The sequence below is a fragment of the Capsicum annuum genome, chromosome 4 (genome assembly GCF_002878395.1).
Source record: "Capsicum annuum cultivar UCD-10X-F1 chromosome 4, UCD10Xv1.1, whole genome shotgun sequence".
Classification (NCBI taxonomy): domain Eukaryota; kingdom Viridiplantae; phylum Streptophyta; class Magnoliopsida; order Solanales; family Solanaceae; genus Capsicum; species Capsicum annuum.
This window is the reverse complement of record NC_061114.1, coordinates 197,583,529-197,607,746: the sequence shown is the minus strand read 5'-3', so window position 1 is coordinate 197,607,746 and position 24,218 is coordinate 197,583,529. Positions and strand designations below refer to the sequence as shown.

At 38.0% G+C, this 24,218-nt stretch overlaps 1 protein-coding gene across 2 annotated transcripts in view; it reads left to right on the top strand.

Moving 5' to 3' along the window:
- LOC107853493 (midasin) overlaps positions 1-24,218 on the top strand; it is a 64,737-nt gene that overhangs the window by 20,840 nt on the left and 19,679 nt on the right. For both annotated transcript variants that reach the window (XM_047410908.1, XM_047410907.1), the window contains exons 18-45: positions 7,074-7,141; positions 7,221-7,416; positions 7,605-7,709; positions 7,809-8,114; positions 8,525-8,718; positions 8,831-8,885; positions 13,177-13,327; positions 13,950-14,023; positions 14,462-14,609; positions 15,979-16,077; positions 16,220-16,320; positions 16,432-16,521; positions 16,599-16,664; positions 16,794-16,958; positions 17,048-17,255; positions 17,337-18,232; positions 18,381-19,880; positions 20,012-20,216; positions 20,292-20,360; positions 21,341-21,423; positions 21,535-21,786; positions 22,041-22,176; positions 22,252-22,337; positions 22,422-22,504; positions 23,102-23,240; positions 23,337-23,426; positions 23,699-23,825; positions 23,943-24,097. In XM_047410908.1, the coding sequence (XP_047266864.1) occupies positions 7,074-7,141; positions 7,221-7,416; positions 7,605-7,709; positions 7,809-8,114; positions 8,525-8,718; positions 8,831-8,885; positions 13,177-13,327; positions 13,950-14,023; positions 14,462-14,609; positions 15,979-16,077; positions 16,220-16,320; positions 16,432-16,521; positions 16,599-16,664; positions 16,794-16,958; positions 17,048-17,255; positions 17,337-18,232; positions 18,381-19,880; positions 20,012-20,216; positions 20,292-20,360; positions 21,341-21,423; positions 21,535-21,786; positions 22,041-22,176; positions 22,252-22,337; positions 22,422-22,504; positions 23,102-23,240; positions 23,337-23,426; positions 23,699-23,825; positions 23,943-24,097 (5,847 nt within the window). The remainder of the gene's footprint in view (positions 1-7,073; positions 7,142-7,220; positions 7,417-7,604; positions 7,710-7,808; positions 8,115-8,524; positions 8,719-8,830; positions 8,886-13,176; positions 13,328-13,949; positions 14,024-14,461; positions 14,610-15,978; positions 16,078-16,219; positions 16,321-16,431; positions 16,522-16,598; positions 16,665-16,793; positions 16,959-17,047; positions 17,256-17,336; positions 18,233-18,380; positions 19,881-20,011; positions 20,217-20,291; positions 20,361-21,340; positions 21,424-21,534; positions 21,787-22,040; positions 22,177-22,251; positions 22,338-22,421; positions 22,505-23,101; positions 23,241-23,336; positions 23,427-23,698; positions 23,826-23,942; positions 24,098-24,218) is intronic.

Below are 24,218 nucleotides of genomic sequence, written 5' to 3'. Positions count from 1 at the left end.
ATTTTGCAGTTGGCTTTAAGTCTTTTGATATCAACCGAATCACAGGGACAACAGGGGAGTGGTATGAATGGACAGAAACGAGCAGGAATGCTATCACTAGAACTTCCTTCAGCAAGAGATCGATGACCCGGATCATCCAAGTACTCAGGGAGGCATCTAAGACGAAGGGGAATGTGGTCAAAAGGTGGAAGAAAACAGAGAATCTTCCTGAGATCTTCTGTTCTAGAAATTTTAACAAGTCTGGGAGATATATTAGCTTGATAAATGTGAGGGGAAGAAGGAGGTCAGTCATAATCATCCCATAACTGTCTTTTAACTCCGGTTGGGAAGATGGGTAGATTTATATTTACCCAGAAGGTGGCCGAGAATAGGTTGAGAGACTAGTAGACAACAATATTCCTTACACATAAGCCCTCAGAAGTAGCAAATGGATTAATAAGAGTGCTAGTGAAGTTAATGTAGAACCAACATTGATGGTGGAGGGCCCCATTCACATTGATGACAATACCGGCACAATAAGTGAGGTATTGAAAAGGAGTTTGGTGGGTTTCCTTGAAGTGAGGGATAAAATCTACCCTACTTTGTCAGAAGTTCGGAGATGGACAAGCAGGGTCTGGAAACTCAATCATGGATTAAACATTTATGAAATGGGGGAAGGAAGATTCCTCTTTGAATTTGTGAGAAGGAATACAACAGAAGATGTGATAGCTGGAGATTGGACTCGAAACGAGATTTTTATTCGGCTAGAATGGTGGAGTCCGACATCAGGCACAGTGGGAGAGAGAGATACGCCCACCACAACCCGGACTCGGATTGTGGGTCTTCCTCTACACCTCTGGTTGGATATTGTTTTTACAGCCATTGAAAACCTTTGTGGAGGTTGGATTGAAACAGAAGAGGAGACGAAGCTTCGGAACCACCTTAAATGGGCAAAAATTCGTGTGCAATGAGATGGTTCAAAAATCCCTAAGAAGGTGTCCATCAAAAGTGCAGGAATGACTTTTGTCTTACAATTGTGGACTGAAACGCTGGCGAGACTTCACATCGAAGATGACAAAGGACCTAATCCTTTGGTCCAACAGGGTCGGCCCGGTTCATACCCACTCCGTGGGTGTCGGGGAAGGGATGTCTAGGCAGCCTCACCTCAGCTTCGCTGAAGAGCTGATTCGAACCCAGGACCTGGCACACCACGGTAAGCAAGCTTACCGCTGAGCCAAGCCGGCCCTTTGGTCCAACAGACATCGGTAATTTACCCTAAGGATATTAAGGGGAAACTTGCAGTTGATAGTTTGAAATGACATGTTTTTGATTTTGCCAGTACAAGTGGATTTCAAAATTTTTCAAAGACACAGGTGGGCCGGGTTCTGTTTGAAAATAAAACTAGCCCAATCTCTTATGAAAATAGAAGCCCAATTTCATTTAAAGAAAATTCAAGTGAAAAGGAAAAGTGGACACGTGTGGAGCATGTGAGTCTTTTTAAAGACTTAAGTGATCTAAAACTGAAAGCTTCTGATTTCATGAAGTCATTTAGCGACTGGGAAAACAAAGTACAACAACTTGATACCTCCAGCACGCAGGAGAAGGTTATCGGAATGGGAGATTCAAACATGCAAACGGAAGCAGTAGCCGACCTAACTCCAGAGGTCGAAAATAAATTGTCCACCGAAGAGAGAGCTGATGATATAGGGTTTTGTGATTCACAAGAAGCAGAAAGGGATCTACAAATTCAACCGATAATCGACACAGAACCTGTGAATATTCAATCACCCAGCATCCAAGAAGTAGCGGAAACTGAAGCTTTAAATTGGGTAAACTCCCACATCTTAGAGTTGAGCAACACCTATGGGGTAGCTTTTGTAGGTTTTGAGAAAGAGACACTAGCTCTTCTTATGAGAATTGATGAAAGAAAAGTTGTTTTAGATAAAAAGTGTCAAGAGAAGATGACTACAGCCCCAAAAAGTAGTGGAATTGGAAAGAATGAGTTAAAAAATTTGAAATCGAGCTTAAATGAAGAGGTAGAATGGGTCAGGAACATGGGGAAAAATTTATCTTTGACTTATAAATGAAAGTCAAATTAATCACTTCGAATGTGAGGAGGCTCAACTGATGGAACAACAGAGTAATGATTAAAATTTTATTTCAGAAGTGGAAAGCTGACATCTATTGCTTGTAAGAAACAAAAGTTCATACAGGAGTAGAAGATATAGCCAAAGAACTCTAGTCATGCAGATCGATGAAATGTGGGTATATGGAGGCAGAAGGTAGCAAAGGGGAATCTTGATCATGTGGGATGGTAGGAGCTAGAGGGGGGGCTCAGGTCGAGATGGGGCAACATTTCATAACGTATGAATTTGTCTCGACTCAAAACTCTTTCACCTGGTACTTAACAGGAGTGTATGCTCCGCACACCAGAGGAGAAATTAATTTGCTGGGAAGAGATATCTGCTATTAAAGAAGTATGCGGGGGACCTTGGGTGGCATGCGGTGATTTAAACACAATCAGAAGTATGGGGAAAAGAAGAGGGTGCAATAGAATCACTAATGTAATGACTGATTTTACAAGGTGGATTGAAGAAAGGGAACTGCATGATCCTCACATGAGTGGAGGAAAATTCACATGGTTCAGGGGCGTCAATCATCCTAGTGCAACCAGACTTGACATATTCTTGTTCTCTATGGAGTGGGAGGAATGCTTTAAGAACATTAGACAAAAGCTGATGCCTAGAATATTGTCCGATCATTGTCCTGTCACTTTAGAATATGGAGATTGGGAACAAAAAAAAATCGAACTTTAAGTTTGAAAATTGGTGGTTAAAAGTGGAGGGGTTTAAAGAATTGGTGCAGTCATGGTGGAATGAGTTCTCTGTGGAAGGTTGTCCAGACTACAAGCTAAACGTTAAACTGAGAATGCTCAAACAAAAGCTAAAACATTGGAGCAGAACTACCTTTGGGGAAATGACCAACAAAAAGAACAGTTTACTGGAGGAATTGGCAGAAATTGATATGATAATGGAAAGTAGAAACCTATCTGAGGAAGAAATAATGGTAAGAGCTACCATTGTAGTTGAATTGGAAGATCTGGCTATAAATGAGGAGACAAAATTGAGACAGAAATCCAGAGTGTTGTGGTTGAAGCAGGGCGACAACAACACAAAGTTCTTCCTAAGAATGACAACTGCTCACAGAAGATTTAACACTATCGACAGATTAGTGGTTAGAGGAGAAGAAATTGTAGAACCTGATGAAATTAAGACTACTATGGTTGAGTTTTATAAAAGACTTTACTCAGAGCTAGAAAGTTGGAGGCCGGGTTTTGACATGATAGATTGCCCAACCATATCACAAGAGGAACAAGAATGGCTTCAAAGATCTTTCACGGAAGACAAAGGTCTGGGCCAGATGGATTGACAATGAGTTTCTTCAAGGTTTGTTGGGACGCTGTGAAGGTGGATCTATTGGAAATTGTTCATAATTTCCATCGGAAAGAGTCATTTGAAAAGTCTTTCAGTGTCACCTTCATAGCCTTAATACCGAAGAAAGCTGAAGATGTGGAGCTCAAGGATTTCCGACCTATCAGTCTGATAGGAAGTGTCTACAAGATACTTTCCAAGCTTATTACGGAAAGATTGAAATCAGTTATGGGGAAACTAGTAAATGAACACTAAATGGCTTTCCCAAAAGGCAGACAGATCACGGATGCTGCTCTCTTAGCCAATGAATTAGTGGATTCCAGAGTGAAACAAAAAGCTCCAGGAATCTTATGCAAACTTGACCTAGAGAAGGCATATGACTATGTCAACTGAAAGTTTCTATTGAAGGTGTTGAAAGACACGGGTTTTGGTAGAAAATGGGTCAACTGGATACGTTTCTGCATCTGTAATGTAAAGTTCTCACTGATTATAAACGGCAATAAATGGTAATAATGAAGGCTTCTTTTCGTCTAGGAGGGGTTTGAGGCAGGGTGATCCTTTATCACCCTTTTCGTTTATCTTAGCGAAGGAGGGGCTCAACCATATGATTAGGAGGGCAAGGGCAAATGGTTCGTTAAAGGGCTTCCAAGCTTAGTTGTAGGGATGTAGAGAGGATGAAAGGGGAGTCGCACATCTGCTGTCTGCAGATGACTCATTAATATTTTGTGAAGCTGAAGTATCACAGATGAGACATATTAGGGATATCCTCACTATTTTTGAAGGCATTTCTGGTCTTCATGTTAATTGGCAAAAGAGTACTCTTTACCCAGTAAATAAAGTTGATACTATGGAGATATTAGCAAATAATCTTGGATGCCAGGTAGCTCCGCTACCCACAAAGTATCTAGGGATGCCCCCGGGTGCAAAGAACAAAGAACTGGAGGTCTGGGGAGAAGTGCTAGAGCGATGTGATAGGAGATTGGCAAGATGGAAGAGTCCTTATTTGTCCTTAGGAGGGAGATTAACATTAGTCAAATCTGTGTTGGATTCCCTTCTTTCGTATATGATGAGCCTATTTCCTATACCGAAGAGTATTGAGAAGAGAATAAATTTGCTCAGAAGAACTTTTTTGTGGAATGGAAACAAGGAGCAAAAGGGTTACAACCTTGTAAAATGGGAAGCTGTAACACTTCACAAGAAGGGGGAGGGGAATTAGGTATTAAGAACCTCAGTCTCCAAAACTCTCTGTCTCTTGCAAAAATGGTTATGGAGGTTCTGTTCTGAGGATATGCCTTTATGGAAAAGAATCATCATTGAGAAATATGGACTTCAAAGTCAGTGGATCACTGAAGATGCCCTAGGAAATTTTGGTTGTAGTGTTTGGAAGACTATTCAGAGACTGTGACTCCAGTTTCTAGAAAATATTCAACTCAAGGTGGGTAATGGCCTGAAGATTGAGTTCTGGAATGAACATTGGATAGGTGAAAGGAGCTTGAAATTTCTCTTCCCTGATCTATTCCTTCCCAGTCAACATGCTAGGGTCACTTTAACTCAGATGTGGAGCACACAAGGTTGGAACTTCAACTTTAGAAGGGCCCTAAATGCTTGGGAGGTTCAAAGAGTTGCAGATTTGCTTTTGGTGATAAATGATTTCAGCGGAATTACTAATAAACCTGTCAGACCAGTTTGGAAACTGCACAACAAGGGTGCTTTCACTGTGAAGTCATGCTATTGGAGGAGGAATACTGGTCAACTACAGATTAGGAATTGGCCTTGGAATCTGATCTGGAAAGTCAAAATCCCCCTGAAAGTTTCTTGTTTTGTGTGGTTAGTTTGCAGGAAAGCTTGTTTGACTCATGAAGTAATACAGAGAAGAGGTAGACAGATTTGCTCAAGATGTTTTATGTGACTAGGATGCTGAAATAAATAGTCATCTGTTTTTGCACCGTAAAATAGCTGCAAATCTGTGGAACATGTTCTTGTGTATACTTGAAGTGAGTTGGGTGGTTCCCAAAACTACTAAGAGTATGATGGACTGCTGGAAAGAGATTGGAAGAAGAGAATCAGAAGAGGACTGGTGGGAATTGATTCCTGCAAGCATCTGGTGGACATTGTGGAAGGAGAGAAATGCAAGATGCTTTGAAGATAAAAGCAACAATATTCAAAAGATCAAAATGAACTGCCTTAGTCTTCTATATTTTTTGTGTAAGCAAGATATGGTGGGGGATATAGAACTTTTTGTTGATTTTATAGGGAAATTGTAAAGCTCTACAGATTAGTTCCCGTGGCATTCTGGTTTTTGCCCTACGGGATGTAAATGCTCATTTTCATCATTGTTTGGATGATGAAATTTTGTGAATATACAGTTACCTTTTCCTCAAAAAAAAAAAAATGGTTTTCTACAAATGAACAAAATCCTTCTGTATCCCATCAGAGGCTCTCCTATTTCCTCCTAGGGGGAGACTATTATTTGAATCACTACCAATACTCGATGCAGTGTCGTACTGGTGATGTTCCGAAACTCATTACTTTTCATGAAAGGGTCAAAGATGGAATCTATTTGGGTGAGAGAGAGCAGATAAGGCTGGTAGTCGGACAACGTATGATTGGGTGGGATTTTAGAAGAATGAGTAAATAAATTGTATTCGATTAGATGGAAATCAGTGTGTTGTCATTGCTGGGTCATTGTTTGGTGGTCAAATTTTTTTTTTTATCAGACGCAGCCCGCAGGTGACACACTTAGAAGGAAAGAAATTGTAGTTCGAGTGGCATTGATAGCTTCATGATCTCATATTTTTTAATCAACTACTAAGACCCTGATGAGAGGGAACTTTGTTGAAGTTGGCTAGTAGTTGAATGGTCGTCGGATCCGAGTTATTTATTAGATCGATGTCATATTCTTTCTATTGTGTTGTGTCACTTGTTTCAAATCAAAGACATGTCATGATGACCTTTTCACTTTTTGTTTGTGGATAAAGTAATTATTTACTAAAGTTGTGAGATAAAAGACATCCGAAAACAGTATACTAAGAAGTAAAGGTTGCCTGCATAAGATATAGTTCTCTACCAAAGGCACAAGCATTATTTTTTTTTTTGATAAGGTAATATTTCCTTTTAACAATTGGGAAACTTCTCATATACAAGCCATATACTATGAGATACTAAAAGAGAGAACCTACATCAAAACATGATTCTCAAAAAAGGAGACCCAATATTCTATACTAACTGGGTTCTCGTGGGAACACTAAAAGCAAACTTGACCTTCAAATGTTCTCCCTATTTCTCTCTCTCCAAATAACCCGCAATAGTGCTAGCGGGGAAACTTCCAAGCCCTAGGACTCGAGTTTCCCCTCTTGTAACCAATAACTCCTTCACTGTTCTTGGCATCACCCATCGTACCCCAAACCAATTTATAACCACTCTCCACAGTCGGTTAGCCACATGATAGTGCTGAATTTGCTTTCATTTCTCTTATATACTTGTTTGATATTTCACCTCTTCTCTGATTAGTGTTAAATGCTTAAATACTTTTGTATGGTACAATAGAAATGTTGAATGATTCTTCTAGTTTACTTGGTTCCGTACATGCTCACGGTAGCATGTGAAAACAGTGTGTTACTAAATTGTTGAATACATAGAATTCTAGTAACTTTTGGGCTGCAGGAAGGTGGAAGTGGAGATAAGATCGTGGAGCTTGGCAAGCATACCGGAGTCGTTGGACAGCTGGACAAGTATGTGCTGCAAAGTAGTTAATCTTGAAGTTCTTTTGGCTGTGGTTAGCTTCAGTTTTTTCTCTTTTTTGTTTTGCAGAATTGTTTGGACTAAAAGTATGTGGAGGTTGTACTTTCTTGTTGAGCGTTGTTACAAGCTGCGTGAGCCTGTTCTCCTTGTTGGTGAAACGGGTGGAGGGAAAACTACTGTTTGTCAGCTGCTTAGTATCATTTTGGGTTCGAAATTACACATTTTAAATTGCCATCAATATACAGAAACATCTGATTTTCTTGGGGTTAGCTTACTTGCCCTGTTTCTTCTTTTTGAGTTCAAAACTTCTTGTTGGTCCTCGTAGATTTTATCACCTGATCTACTGTTACTGCTCTATGTATTTCATTCGTATATATATATATATATATATATATATATATATATATATATATACCTTACAACAATGGTTGTTCATTTTGATACCCTTACCAGGGTTTCTATCCTGTACGAGAAAGATCAAGAATTTCTACCGATTTCAAGCATCTCTGCGAGAAGTTGATGCATTCCAAGGCTATTGTGAATTATCCTGGAGATTCTGTATGTTTATTTCCATCCCATATTCTGGTATGAGAATAGATTCGTTTCTTTCATCATTGTTAGACCACTGATTTTTCTCGTCACATATATGCTCTGCAGATGATTTCTTCAGATATCAATCAAGCTTCTTCCACTCTTCATAAGCTGTCAGTTATTTTAAGTAGTTACAGGCAGTGTGAAGTTTGCCATCCTGATGTAACTAGTGAAGATGTTGACTACCTTGGACAGCTGAACTTTGACTTGGTTCGGCTGCACCAGAAATGGCAGACCATTTTTATGTGGCAAGATGGACCTCTTGTTGAAGCGATGAAGAAAGGAGAGTTATTTCTTGTGGATGAAATCTCTTTAGCTGATGACAGTGTACTTGAAAGACTCAACAGCGTATTGGAGCCAGAAAGAAAACTGGTGGGTAACTTATATGGTTTATAGAGATTGTACATTACATTTGAATTTGACTGCCATCCAAAATAAGAATGCTAAAGTTGTGTCTTATACTTCACAGGTCGAAAGTAGATATTACTGCATTTTTATCACATCTGTCATTTTCTGGGAGGGTCTGGTTCTGTTGTTTTGATGCAATTTTTTCTGCTATGCTGTTTATGTATGTTCTAGATTTTTACATTTTTTAGAGAGATCTTGCTTATGCTTCTGGTTTGTTTCGGCCCTGTGTTCTCATCTTGATTCTCTTGCTTCCTTATTGCATGCCACTTTTTCTTATCTATCTTGTTAATTCTGGCCAAGTTTCTTTTGATTATCTCTTTGCTTTTCCTTACTGTGCTAATTGTTTGTTCTTTGGATATCTGGTATTTCTGCAGTCTTTGGCTGAGAAAGGAGGGTCTGATCTCCAGAAAATAACTGCTCATCCTAACTTTTTTCTACTTGCAACAATGAATCCTGGTGGTGATTTTGGCAAGAAGGAATTGTCTCCTGCCCTTCGCAATAGATTCACGGAGATATGGGTACCACCTATTACTGACTTGGATGAGCTTAAAAGTATTGCTCTTGAGAGGTTCGTAAAATGCTAGATTTTATTTTCCATCATTTCCTAAATATGGTTTGCTTCTCATGGGGGGCTCGGCTCATAAATGATCTTATTTGATTTGACAAACTTTGTTTTGCAGCATTTCAAGAGCAAACTTAAGTGTGCTGGTAGATCTTATGATGAAATTTTGGGAGGTATGCAGTTTCCTTATATTATGTAACCTTAATTTGTTGTAAAGGCTTACATGCCAGCACAGACAGTTCCACTTTTATCCAATCACTTGGGTTCATAGCATGTGAAACTCATCGCTAACTCATAAGGGCATGAGACCAAGGGATGTTGCACAATGAAACAAGAGCTCTTATTTGTGGACATACATTATTACTGGGCCAATGTTGGAAGTTCGCATTTATTTGTGTCGATATCCCTTATTCCTGACACCAAATATGTACCCTCTTTTTGCCAAATTAATTGTCCTACTTCTATATGGGTTTGTCCAAAGTCCAAACTATGCTTGATAGGTAAATTTGTTCCCTACATGACTCAGTACTTCTGTTCTGTCATCCAAAGGTTGTTACCATTCATGCCTTGTACTAATAGAGGCTCAAGTTCTCCAGATGGGTTACTTTATTTTACTTTTATACCTCTTTGATTGACAAGGAAAGAGTTCCTGTTATCTTTAGCAAATTGAAAACAGTTGGAGCGTATTCTTTATCTTGCTGCTAATGTCATGTTATCAGTTGGGATATTATGCAATGAAGTGCTAGTAGTTGCTGAGCCTAGAAAAGGGTTTGCGTTGTTACCCAAAACCTTTTTGATACATAACCTCGGAAAAAACTACAAATTAGTCAATATAAAAAATCTACAAATTAGTAATAGGAAAACCTACCTTATTCTTCTCCCATTTTGGATCTTCTTATCTTGGACACATTGGTCTGAGCTAGAACAACAGATCTCAAGTCATTAAATATCAACCAGAATGGTCTCCAAGGGGGTGGCCTAGCAGTCGAAGTGTTAGAAATTTGAATAACCGTGGTAACCAAGGTTTTAATTCTAGTAGAGGCTATTTGGTTCCATTTGTCTTACTTCGGTGGGCGTGGTGAAATCTATGCTGATGGGAAATAATAGGAACTTGGTGGACTAATCGAGTTGCGCACAAGTTGACCTTGACGCCAACATTCTCTCAAAAAAGAAACAAAAAGCAAAAAAAGGTCTCTAGTTTAACCCGTATAGAATTGGCGGTACTTGGAAGTGCAACCTTCTAATTTCTTGGGCAACACTTTCTATCTTCATTCTCAACAAGTTATATTGTTGGTTTTTCTAAAAAAAAGATGGGGCAACTAAAGGGGTTAAAATTACTCTCAATGGATTGAAATACTTTCAATAGCTTTCACTAAGCTTTCAACAACTTTCAATAATTTTATTAAGCATAGGAGGGCTTTACATAGCCAACTTGAAACAACAAATTTGCATAATTTAAAATTCAACAACAACAACAACAACAACAACAACAAACCCAGTATATTCCCACTTAGTGGGGTCTGGGGAGGGTAGAATGTACGCAGTACATACCACATACCTCCGAAGAAGTAGAGAGACTGTTTCCGATAGACCCCCGACTCAAGACAAAGGACCATAGTCAAACGTCGCAAGCATACAACATGATAAAAATAAGAGTGATAAGCTCATTTTTTGGTCTCTCACCTACTGATCACAATACTTAGATTGATCTTAGGTAAATCCTAATCCATTAAAATTTTATGAGCTTTTCTTTGATAAGCTCATTCACATTCCAAGCATACTGCTATGCTATTATCAAAACAGTCCTACTTGCCAAAAGCTTCAAAAGAAAACGAAGAACAACCCCATCCACCTTGAGTCTGCCGACATAAAAGAATATGGATCGAACATAAAAAGAAAAAAAAATAATACAGAAAATCCAAACTTCAGATGATAAGGATATAGCAACTACGATGTAATTCATACCTTTTGACGTCGGACGCGTGTTTCATGGTCCGGCTTACCCTTATACCCTTTAGACGCCATGATATCTCAACAAACTAATCTCTATCTAATAGAAATTTCAAATTTATCTTAAAACTAGAAACTTATTATACTAAAAAGTTACTGCAGTAACTAAAGTAAAATTCAACACTCATCCTTTGCTTTAGTTATTGCAATTTAAAAAATTGCTCCTCAATTTTTGCTTTAGCCGCGAATGCTGAATTTTTTCAATTTTTTATGTGCACTTGCACTTTTTCTTTTTGCTGTTGATCTTTCTCTTCTTTCTTTTGATTTTTGCGGAAAAAACATCATCAACAATCTTTTTTTGTTTGGAAGTACTTTCATAGACTTTGCAAACTGTTGTAAGGATTTTTCATCCATCAAATCATCACATAAAGGATAGGTTTTCAAGATATGATTTCTTCATAGACCAAATTTAATAGTTTTTTTCGGTGAAAATTTTTGGAGCATTCAAAGAGAGACTGTTGTGTGGCATCTTTTTAATTGAAAATAGTCTTACGCTTGAAAAATAAGCATGGATTCAAAATGATAGCTCGACGGGTTAAAATTGGTAGCCCTTATGGGTTAAAAATAGTATGATAACTCTTTGGAAGAATCACAGATCCCGCAAGATCACTGAAGCTCTTGATACCTTTTTTTTTTGGGCAGCCCGGTACACTAAAGCTATCACTATGCGCAGTGTCCGGGGAAGGGCCCCATCACAAGGGTGTATTATATGCAACCTTACCTTGCATTTCTGCCAGAGACTGTTTCCAAGACTTGAACCCGTGACCTTCTGATTACATGTCAACAACTTTATCAGTTACTCCATGACTCCCCTTCAATGAAGCTCTTGATACCACAATTTTTTTTTTTAAAAAAAGATGATGCAGCTAAAGGGGTTAAAATGACCCTTAATGGATTGAAATGTTTTCAATAGCTTTCAATAAGCTTCAATAATTTTTTACGCATAAGAGGGCTTTACATAGTCAACTTGAAACAACAAATCTGCATAATTTAAAATTCAAAAAACTAAATTATCTCAATAAACTAATCTCTATTTAATAGAAATTTCAAATTCAAATTTATCCTAAAACTAGAAACTTACTATACTAAAAAGTTATTGCAGTAACTAAACTTCAACATATATCCTTAGTAGCACTGTCTATCTCTGTATCTCTCAGCAGGCTGGTTGTACTTTAACTTGTAATTATAAATGGAATATTCCCATCTAAAGGAAAGAACTCGTTGAGACTTGATAAGAGTGACATGCTGGACTAATTGTGTAAGGCAAAAGATGGAGATAAACGAGAACAATTATAATCTGTCTTGCATGTTATAATCACGCTTTAGAGTGTTTAAATGTTTCATCTCGGGCCTAACTCAACCACAAAAGTTTGCTCACGAGGTGACGATAGACCATATAAGCAGACTTGGGCCCATTCTCTCAACCAATGGTGGGATAGTTAACACCCTGGGCATGGTCAGGACTGGATATTTAGAGCGTGGACAATATAACATGAGTACCCAATGTCAGGTAAACCTAGAATAGAGACGGCTTTGATACAAGTGAAAAAATTTGAGTATCCAACCCCAAACCTTAAGGCTATGGGTAGAGTGGCCCAATACATAAATCTATTTGGCAACCTTTGCACAATTGATGAAAGTCAAGTATATTTCTCAACTCCCTTTCACACATGTAACATGGTTTCAAGTTATCCATTTGGACTAAAGGTCCTTTTCTTGCTTAATTTTTTGGTTTCTTGTTAAGTAATGGTTTCAAGGTATCCATGTGGACTAAAGGTCCTTTTCTTGCTTAATTTTTTGGTTTCTTTTTAAGTAGTGGAGAGGAAATTCAACAGATCAATGGGTCGTCCTAGAGCAATGTTGTGACTTGCTTCGATCAATTTTATGACTCGACGGGCTAAATAGAGAGAGAATCCTAGAGTAGCTCAATGATGCTGAGTTGTGATATTAGCAGCCCAGATTGATAGATTTTATGGGAGAAAGTGGTTGTGCAAGCCGGTTTGCGGCCTTATTAAGGAACCAAACTTTCAACCTGGACCCAACTCAACCCAAAACTCAAAAGCTAATTCATGAGGTGAGAATTGCCACACTATACTAGGAGAAAAGAGCCCATTTTCTTAAATCTTCACCAATGTGGGACTTCTAAAATAAGATTAGAAGAGGTGTTTTAGAGCTTATGTCAAATCATCAAGTCAAGTTGAAGCCCTTTGGTTCTGAGCTGAATCATCTATTGCTAAATTGCACCCAGAGCTATAATTTGGTTGTGGTCTTTGTATCTTTGATGATTCTTTGTCATTGGCTTTGTTAAGTTAGCTTGATTTCTGTTATGGGTGATACTCAGTTGACTTTGTTTGTAAAGAAATCTAGTCACAGATGCAGAATCTCCCCCTTAACATTTTTAGCACCTTTAAATCTTCATGGCGTTTAGTTTGACATTCTTTTCCTTAATTTCAGTGGTTCAACAATTTACAAATAGGAAGGGCACTTACTGTGAGAGATCTTCTATCCTGGGTATCCTTTATTAATGTGACAGAGAGAATTCTTCAACCAGAATCTGCGTTCCTTCACGGGGCGTTTCTTGTTCTGCTCGATGGCTTAAGTTTGGGTATGTGAACTTGCTAGCTTTTTTACTACTAAGGTTTTCTGTTATTTGGTTTAGCAGTATTTGATATGTAGGTTTTGCATGCAAGAGTCATGACATTGACCATCTAGTACTTACATCTCGTCTGTTGATGCAGTGTTATCTTCTCCACTGGTTTTTAATTTGCCTGTGAAAACTTGTTGCTTATGCATCTTGGGGATGGTATCTATTCTTATAAACATGGCTTCTGCACATGTTTACCTACGTAAGGGTCATGACATTGGCGATCTAGTACTTACATCTCATCTGTTGATGCAGTGTTATCTTCTCCACTGGTTTTTAATTTTCCTATGAAAACTTGTTGCTTATCCATCTTGGGGATGGTATCCATTCTTTTAAACATGGCTTCTGCACATGTTTACCTTAATTCTATCATATTGCTCAATTATATCGGTCATATCACTTGTTCAATTTCTAGAAATCTTTTTTTTTCCGTATCTTGAGAAAAATGGCTATTCTTGTGTAAATTACCATGAGACTTTTACATCTTCCTTCATATGTTCCTGCTGGTTGACAATGTCTGTTCTGCTACTGAGGATTTTGTTTCTTCTTTCCTGTTCATTCTGTTAATATTTATTTTACTCAGGTACAAATATTTCAAGGACAGATGCTGCAGGGTTGCGAGAAAAATTCCTTGGATTTCTTTTAGATGGTCTAAAGGTCTCATCTTATACTTCTTTACATAATAAACCATTTCTTTCTTTGATCAATCTATTTGAAAGACTTTACCTATCCAAACTTAGAAAAAGTAGAACATTATTTTGCAGTCTTGAGTGGTGGCTCTTAAAATTCCTGTCATCTCTAGAAAGGTTAAGCGGAATAGACTCATCTAGACTTGCTTTCTGTTCTCACAAAAGAGTTAGCTGGGCTCCATCTTTTTAATAGAAATGCTAGAATTAGACTATTGTGTCAAAACTGGCTGAGAGGGGAACAGAGATGATCGTGGTCCAGTAATTTTATTTTTTCCAGCATTTGCTATCCCTTAGGAAATGAGATACTACTACTTGATCATCATGGTCTTCACATGCTCTTTTGAGGTACTTGTACTGTTTCTGGTAACATTTCTTTCATGACAAGTATCACCTTTCGCCGTTGTAGGAGCTCAATCTTTGTTTTGATTGCTCAAATATTTCCATGCTGGTGTCTTATGGTTGGGCCGATCCTGGAAAATCTGCTGTTTTCGCATGCTCTGATGCAATGCACTGTGACAATCGCTTTGGGATTCCGCCCTTCTATATCGAGAAAGGTATGGTGTACTGGGTATGATCTAAAAATTTATCATGAGAAGTTTGGCTGCTGATGTTGCTTATTTTTCATTCTAGATTTGATAAGGAAAATATAATAAAAAGATATCACTGCTTTACTTCTTTTTGTCGTTTGGGTGGAAGTTCTGCTCTCTAACCTTGCTGTTGCTTAAGAGTTAAGCATGCTGCTCATACTGTTTGCCAGATGAACGAACAGCTGGGGCTTGTTGATTTCCTTTTTTTGGGGTAAAATGAATTATCTTATTAAGTCATGGGGTAGACCCTGTATACAAGCCGTACCCCATAAGTAGAGAACCTATTCCAAAATTTGGTTCTCTATGTAAGAAACACAATCATAAAAGTTTCTGCCTTTGGGAAGAAGCTGATGTAGGATTGACACACAGAGATAGATGGAGGATTATTCCTGCTTGCATTTGGTGGATAATATGGAAAGAGAGAAATTCCAGATTTTTTGAAGACATTAGCACTTAGCAGTTCAGTTCAGAGGATTAAGTTGAATTGCTTTTGACTTTTCTGTTTTTGGTCTAACCAAAGATACATGGACGATATTGCTTTAATGATAGACACCGTAGGTTTTTGTTAAGGTTTCCGGAGCATTTTTCTTCTATTTCACTTGTAAATATGGTTTCAGCACAACCTAAATGTTGCTTTGATAAATATATACAAATTGTTACCTTCTCAGAAAAAAAAAAAAATCAAAGCAGGTTGCCGTATGGGTCACTGTCCTCCCAGTGGACAGTATCTTCCTTTGAAAGTGTCATGTTTCCTTGAAGAGCCACTTTGTTGACTAAACAAGTTGACTTGCTAACCAAATATGGCATACTAGTGTCTGAATTGTTCAGATGTTTAAACTTTTAGATGTAAAACAAACAAAACTTTTCTAAAGTTGAGGTAAATTTTTAGCTTCATAAAGAGTAGACGGTGTTTATGTTTTGCAAGTACTGTATGAAGAAATAGCTATATTGAACAAGGACTCTAAATTCCAGAGATAAATTTATTTGTATTTTAATGATTGTAACTTACTATAGCCACTTGCACTTGCTACTTCTGTGCTCCACTCACTTTTTGATGTTAAAGTCTTGGTTCGAATAAGTATGAAGATACTCCAGATACATTCTGGACAATCTGAAAAAGGGATGAAGTAGTGATCTAGATATCAAGAGATGCCAATTTTGACTAGTTTTAGTCACTGCATGGTTTTCCCATTCAAATAAGTGGCAAAATCTTATACCTCACCATTTATTTATTTTTGGATTGACTTTGCGTATTTCGTGGTTGTCAATTAAAGGTAGAGACAAACACTTCTGCGGTTGCTTCCTTTTTTAATTTGTTGTGCTTAAATCTTTTTAGGTGGGAATTATTTTGCTGGTGAAAAATTTGAGTTTCTAGCACCAACGACCCGCAGGAATGCATTGAGAGTGCTCCGTGCCATGCAGCTTGCTAAACCTGGTACACTTTATTGAATAAGAGAATTGCTGTTCCCTTTTGTTTATGTATATATAAACATGCCATATTTGCTGGCACTCTGAAACAAACTCGAAGAAATCCACTGGCCTATGAAGTTCTCTGACAATATAATTTCACTCTCTAGTTCTGTTGGAAGGGAGCCCTGGCGTTGGCAAAACAAGTCTAATTGTAGCCCTTGGCAAATTTTCTGGGCACACAGTAATACGGATAAATTTGTCCGAGCAGGTCAGTAAGTCCATTGGGTTCCTACCTCAGATTTTTAGTACTTCTTTTTGAAATGTTCAAATATCTCGGGGCTAATTATTTATTTTGCTGTTTGGATGTTAACATACACAGACGGATATCATGGACTTGTTTGGGTCAGATTTGCCTGTTGAGGGTGATGAAGGCATGCAATTTGCTTGGTCTGATGGAATTCTTTTACAGGTCTGTTTATATTCCTTCAGTAGAATGACTTTCTTCCTCAAATCAAAATTATTTACATAAATTTGCTATATTTCCAGGCTCTAAAGCAGGGATCATGGGTACTTTTGGATGAACTCAATCTTGCTTCACAGTCTGTCTTGGAGGTCGAAATCTGCACTTTTACTTTCCTAATGTGTTAACTAGTCAACAAGTTTAGTTTCTTTTCAATTGGAATCTTATTCTCTTGATTTCCTCACATAGTTAACAAGGTTTTGTATTTTCCAATGAAATAGGGTTTAAATGCCATTTTGGACCATCGCGCTGAGGTTTACATTCCGGAGTTAGGTCGCACTTTCAAATGCCCACCATCTTTTAGAGTTTTTGCTTGTCAAAATCCTTCAAATCAAGGTGGGGGACGAAAAGGTCTTCCAAAGTCCTTCCTCAACAGATTTATGAAGGTCTGCCTCACTACTGTTTACAATTATCAGCAGTACATAAGTGTTAATGGGGGAGTTACTAGTAACCATCTTATGTTGGCTGGTTTCAGGTATATGTCGATGAGCTAGTTGAGGATGACTATCTTGCTATTTCTAGTTCGCTCTATCCAACAATTTCGCGTTCTCTTCTCTCTAAGCTGGTTTTGTTTAATAAGAGATTACATGAAGAAATAATGTTGCTTCACAAATTCGCTCAAGAAGGTTCCCCTTGGGAGTTTAATCTCCGAGATGTGATTCGTTCCTGTGAAATCATAAAAGGTCTGTTCTCTTGTTCTTGATTGCCAATTCTCATTTCAGTCATGCAGGATTGACCTCAAGTACGTGAATTTCTCTTTTCAGATGCCCCCAACGTATCAAAATCTGATTGCTTTCTGAATCCTGTTTATATTCAAAGAATGCGCACAGCTGCTGATAGAGTGGAGGTCTTAAAGCTTTATGAACAGGTATTCAAAATGAAGCCCAGCATAAACCCTTATCCGCGGGTTCAGCTTAATCCCCAGTATTTGATTGTTGGGAATGTATCTATTGAACGAAATCGTTGCCTGTCACCTGGAGTACTCAATAGCGAGCTTAAAATTTTGCCTGGCTTCCGCAATAGTTTGGAAGCTGTAGCACATTGTGTTAAGAATCAGTGGCTATGCTTATTAGTTGGACCAGCATCCTCTGGTAAAACTTCATTGGTACGATTACTTGCTCAGCTGACCGGAAATGTACTTAATGAATTGAATCTATCCTCTGCAACTGATATTTCTGAGCTCCTGGGAAGCTTTGAGCAGCACAATGCTGTTCGGAAATACCGTCTTGCCATCGCTTCGGTTGAGTCCTTTATAAATGAATATTGTGGTCTGCAACTGGAATCTTCATGCAAGGAATTTATGATGAGAAAAGAGCTGTTCATTTTGTGGCTGTCCTTCTTATCAAGCATCAAGCACGACCCTCCAAAAAGTTCTTGCTCTTCATATGTTGATACATGGAGGACGAAGTACTTTGAGTCTACTTCTACGTTGGTTAACATTATTGAACATCTAAAGTTGGTAGTTGAGGAAACGTCACTGCCTATGACTTGGTCGATGAAGGACTTGGAAACAATTCTTGCAATGATTAAGAAATTTGAAGAAGGTCATGCTAAAAGGACACATTCCTCAAAGTTTGAGTGGGTAACTGGCATGCTTGTAAAGGCTATAGAAAATGGAGAGTGGATAATATTAGATAATGCAAATCTCTGCAACCCAACGGTCCGTACTGTTATCACTCCCATGTCTTCTGTTCGTTTAAACTTTTCATAATTTGTGTTGCAATCTCTATAGTGTGTAAAATATTTAAGCTTAAGGTGCTGTGTCTTGTTTACAATGTTTATTTGGTGCCTCCTTTTGATTTGTGCAGGTTCTTGATAGGATAAACTCTTTAGTTGAACAATCTGGATCCATCACTATCAATGAATGTGGAACAGTTGAAGGAAAACCTGTAATTCTTCATCCCCACCCTCAGTTTCGGATGTTTCTAACAGTTAACCCTCTAAATGGTGAAGTTTCACGTGCAATGAGAAATAGAGGGGTTGAAATTTTTTTGATGGAGCCTGATTGGTTGTTTGATGACAAATGCACTAAAATTGAAATCGAGCTTGAGAATGCAAAGAGATTTGTAGTTCTTTCTGGTGTACCTTCCGGTAAGTTGGTCGATTTGATGGCCAATGCCCACATGAATGCGAAGGTTAAAGGTGCATTGCTCAAAATTAGGATCACACTTCTTGAACTTGCGCGCTGGGTGCAGTTATTCCAGCAGCTTCTTACAAACGGTAACCATTTTTCATGGAGCCTGCAAACGAGTTGGGAGCATACCTATGTTTCTTTATTTGGGGTTGATCAAGGGAATAGTATTGTTGATCAAGCCGGAGATCCTATTTCTCTAATACCAAAGTTTGTGGACTTTAACTCTTATCAAGCTGGCTTGTTATCTTTGCCAGGGGGGTGGCCAGCACCCTTGAAATTGAGGGACTATCAATTATATTCAAAAGAAACTTGTATAAGGCAAAATTGCATGTACCTCGAGTTCCTGGGAGCGCAGAATGCCTGTTATTCAACCTCTGCTGCATTACACAATGCATTGGCTCCTAATTCTGTGGCTAGCTCACTCATGATGGATACAAGGATCTTGCATGCCCTGATGTTTTTTCCTAAAGATTCAAGTTGTCAAGTTGCTGTTGGTGGCGGATCAAAAGAACTTAACTTGGATTTAGCCAGGGAAATGCTGTTGTACGCTGCAAATTGGGCGTTTGAACAGGCTACTGAAAGTGATTACAAGCTTTATCTTCTTTGGTTTTCCCATGTTGGTTCTCTGTTACGGCAACATTCTTCATTCTTTAGTTTTTATGCCTCTATTCTGGCAAAAGAATTGGAACATCCAATATGGAATCAGATTTTTAGTTGTCGTCGTGAGATTGTATCTCATAATTTGGTTAATATGGATTCTTGTCCGATACCTTTACTTTCAGTAGAACTGGTTGATTTAGCACCAGCTGACAATGTGTTGAAATCCTGCAGTGGAGTTCTTGTGAATGCCATTAAGAGTGTCAGATTACTGAGACTTAGCCATCTGCAGTGGAACTCCGAGATAGGTTACAAATACAGTAGTGAAACGCAGTCCCTTAAACCTGTTTTGAGATCTCTTCAGGAGTTGGAGAAGAACGTACTTGAAATGTTTGTCCAGTCATCTTCTTTTGATGTGCTGTTCCAGTTGTACAGTAACCTCCTTGAACATCACACTCTACTATGGACAGGAATTATTACTTCTCAAGACGAGTGCTTGCTAATTTCTTGGAGTTCTTTGATGAAGGAAGTTTCAAAATTTTTGGATTTTTTTCCAAAAGAAGTGGAGATTTTTCATGTAAGTTGTCTTGGATCAGCTTGTCACTTTTGGCCCTCTTTCCTATGCCTAATTCTTAATTTATTTGCTTCTTTGTTCTCCTTTTGTTTTATGACTGATTTTTCACTCTCTTTCAACTTCTACTTATATAGAGAGATATAAAGAACTTGGAGGAGTCTCTAAATGGATCTTCACAGTTGCAAAAGTCCTTGTTGTGGGTCCATGAAAATTCCTTGCTGTGGGTCCATGGTGGGCACCCGTATCTGCCTCCTTCTGCTGAATTATATGAGAAATTGTGTCAGCTACTAAGCTTTTGCGAACGACTTTGGCCGGGAAATAAAATAATCTGGGAGCTAGGTAGCTTTTCTTTGATCATTTAGCTACAATTTTTGCCCTACATTCCAGTTCTGTCTGACTCAAATACTTTTGTAGCAATGGATGATGTAATCATTGAAGCAGCTTCATCCTCTAATCCAGAACTGCGGTTCCTCGCCATGCAAGGTACACTTCTCCCATGATCTGGTCACATTTCATTGCCTCATATTTGTGCTGTGTACAAGGGCGAGAAGCGTGTTTTCACTATTCCAATTGATTCTTCTTTTCAATGTTTCTAGTCTTATTTTCTTTTGGTAATATGTTCATGAAGTAAAAAGATAAGGATCTAGTGGTGGTTTGGATGGTAGGTTAGTTATATATAGTTTTGGCTCATAACGGTTCGTAATTTGGCTTGATTTTAAGTTAGCACAAAGGTAGTTTGAGGTTTTAGATTGTAATTCTTATGTAGCCTTGATTTTTTTGTTGTAAACCTACAATTAATAATTAGCTAAATAAATGTGTTCCCTCTCTGATTTTTTAAGCTTTTAAATCACACACATTTGAACATGGTATCAAGGTAGACAAATTCTTGGAATCAATGTAGAGTTAGCTAAAGATAGGGCACTACGGTAAAAATCCATGTAGGTGATATCTTCTTGTTTGGAATAGGTCTTAGTCATATTAGATATCTTTTATTGTTATTATTTTGTTTATATATACTTAACTTGATTATCACTTTTATTTTTATTTTGTATTAAATGGAGTTGTGAGTATTACAGTTACCATCTTAAAAATAAAAAAATAAAAAAATGGTGAAGTGAGTATATTCATATACCGGCCCGAACTTGTTTGGGACTGAGGTGGAGTGTATCAAGGTAGTCGGTTCCTACGTTCAAATCTCATTGCCACCCATTACAAAAGAATTTTTCACATGCTTGGCCCAAGATAAAAGATTCAATCCCACATGTGTGTGTGTGTTGAGAGCTACAATAAATAAATAATGTGACCATTTCTTCTGAAATCGATGTATGTGTCATCAAATAGGTGTTATGGCTAATGTTCTAATATCTCTTAGCAAACTTCAAATCATAAAATACAGTACACTAGGTGGTAGGATGTTTTACTTGTTTTGGATCTTTATCTGACTAAATATGATTCTTTGTAAGGTGTCTCTATGTCATCTTATATCATGTCAAAAGTTGATGAAAATGGTGTCAGACCTGTCGAGCAGTTGGAGGAAATGTACCAGGTTTGCTTTCTATCTTTTCGTGTCTTAATATTCATTGTGTGGATTATATGGTAAGTGTATTCATATTTCATTGTGTGGATTATATGGTAAGTGTATTCATTTCTCATGCAGATGCTCTCTAGAAGATTTGATTTTGAAAAAGAGAAGTTGGAAGAGAATTTGAGAAGCATTAAGCAAGCCCCAAGAACATCCATTCTGCCTGATTGTTGTGTCTTTTTAGCTGACGTGTTGTGTCAAAGGTCGAGCTTTGATTGTTGGCTAGAGACTCTACCCATAGTTGAGGGTGCCAGTTTTTTCTTTGATACAAGCCTACTTCAGCAACTTTCGACAATTGCTTTAGCTGATGGGCAGAAACAATACGAAGTAAGTTTTTTTTTTTCTTAACCATATCAAGTACATTTTTTCGATGACAACCTCTCTACCCCACAATGGTAGGGGAGAGGTCTGCTTACATCCTACCCTCTCCAGACCCCACTTGTGGGATTACATTGGGTATGTTGTTGTTGTTGTTGTTGTTGTATATCAAGTACCATTTTTCATTGTGCTGCTCTATCTACCCTGAGATACATTCATGTGGTGCACCCTATAATATGGTATTGTCTTGTCTAATGAAACAGGGTTTAACCGACTTGGCTGGCCTTATTGAGTTTGCAATGACTTTTTCTTTGAAGTTCTCTTCAAGGCCTCCAACTGACTTTTCGCCTCACCAGAAAATTTTGTGGACCCTAGATGCTTGGAAATCTATCTATGGAGGTCAGTAAAATCTTTGTAAATTGATCAATACATTATTGTAATATCTACATCACTCCTTTTCTCTGTTTCAAACAGTGAGTGAACAGATATCCAGTTTTGTTCTTGATATGTGGTATAAATGGCATACATCTTTGTGGAATTTGTTGCCAACTGTTGCTGAGGTAAGTAGTATGATGCATATTTGCTGCAAGTAGCTTTACATCTTCTTGTATAACATCTGTATTTGTGTTGTTCCAATTCTGCAGAATGTATCATGGCATAAATGTGATGATATCCTTCCTGATGAGCTGTTTAAGCCTTCAAAAATGGCAGCAATTCAGAAAATCCTGTAAGTTAATTATTTGTTGGATGTGTAGTTGTAGGGGTGGCAAGGCTTGGATGGGCCATAGCTTCGTACCAGTTTCCAAATAATTAACCGCTGAACATAGTACACATGCTAGATATAGATATACAGAGGGAGTTGAGGAGATTGTATTGCGTTGCAGTATGCAATTTTGGCCAAGTTCCATGTATCTTGGATCTGGCGTCTTCTATTTCCGTGCGCTACAGTTTACTGTAAACACAAAAACAGATGAATTCTAGATTCTTTTTAACAGAATTTAAGTTGTATTGATGAAACCAGCATTAAGTTGGTGTTATAGATAACATCCAGATAAGCCGAAACTAAAAGATAATTCCCTTCTAACACTGCTGAGGTTTAAGAAAGTCCACTCAGGTTTAATATCATGTACCAGTTCTAGATTAAACCAATAAATGATCCGTAGTAGGCAGTTAGCTTTTATTTTAATTAGGATCTTCTTGCCCTCAAATGCCTTCTGTTCCTTTCCTTCTGGTAAGGGAGTACGTTTTGTTTGAAAGACACCACTATTTTCTTACTTTTCAAGTTGGATTTTGTTTTCCTGATAAAACTTTTCATCAAGCGCAGGTATGGTGCATTTGCTATCAGAGATTACCCAGTGCATAGCCTCAAAATGAGAGCTGCTTCCCGTTATCTTTGGCAAGGTTCTCTGGAAATAGACACAAAGAGTTTTCTATTATCGACTGCTCGGTCCCTCTTCCAGCAGGTCTTCTTTAGTTTTGAATTTTGATATGTACTCTTCCCCAAATTAGTGCTGAGGTGAGAATATATGATTTATACTTCTTGCTGTGTGTGCTTCCAGATGATATTTGCACACAAAAAGTCTTTCGAAGCTGAGAAGTTTGCGAGAATCAAAACTTTCTTTCATTCAACAACACGGAAGACCATCTCGGTAGTTCTTTTCCTTTTGACCCATTAAATGTATTCTATCGGCAGGATAGTTTTATAATGTGTTGTTTGTCCCATGTCGACATTTTCTTCTATAGCTGCTATCCCATGACAGAGAAACTAAAGATCATTTATCTTATTTAAAATAACTTCCTTGTAACCTATTATGGGATATTGGTTACCAATTGAACATTCAAATCTGGGATATTTACTTATATGTGTGTTTGTTTTAAATCCTGAGTTTGTTCATAACCACTTCTCCTTTCCATGTGATAGCAAGACGATGTTAAGATCATGCTTTCCCTTCTTGAATCATCACATCACAAGACAATCTCATCAGATGAGATGAGACCTTTTATTGAGCATTTGCTTCAGGGATTGTATCTCCCGTGCTCATCTGAGGGTGAGTGCAATAGAATTGTCTTCTCCCAGAGTTTGTCATTTGTTCGTCACGTCCTTTTTTTTTTTTGAGGGGGGGGTTCTAAAATACTTAATTTATTTTTTTTTGTTTCTCTTGCAGGCTTCATGAATAGGATAGGATGTGTATGGTTGCTGATTGGGATACTCCGTTACAAGCTTCTGATTTGCTGCACTGATCTGGATCCAACTGCAAAATACCGCTTAAAGTATTCAAGAGTGGTGGAAAAGATATCTTCTCTTCAGCTTGAAACTCAGGTAAGGGGTATGATAAGAATCGGGTAATTTCTTTTTGACAAGGAAAAAGAATCGGGTCTCTTGAACAACAAACAATACAATAACGCGGAGCGAAGGTACAAAGGTTAAAGATAGGCGAAAT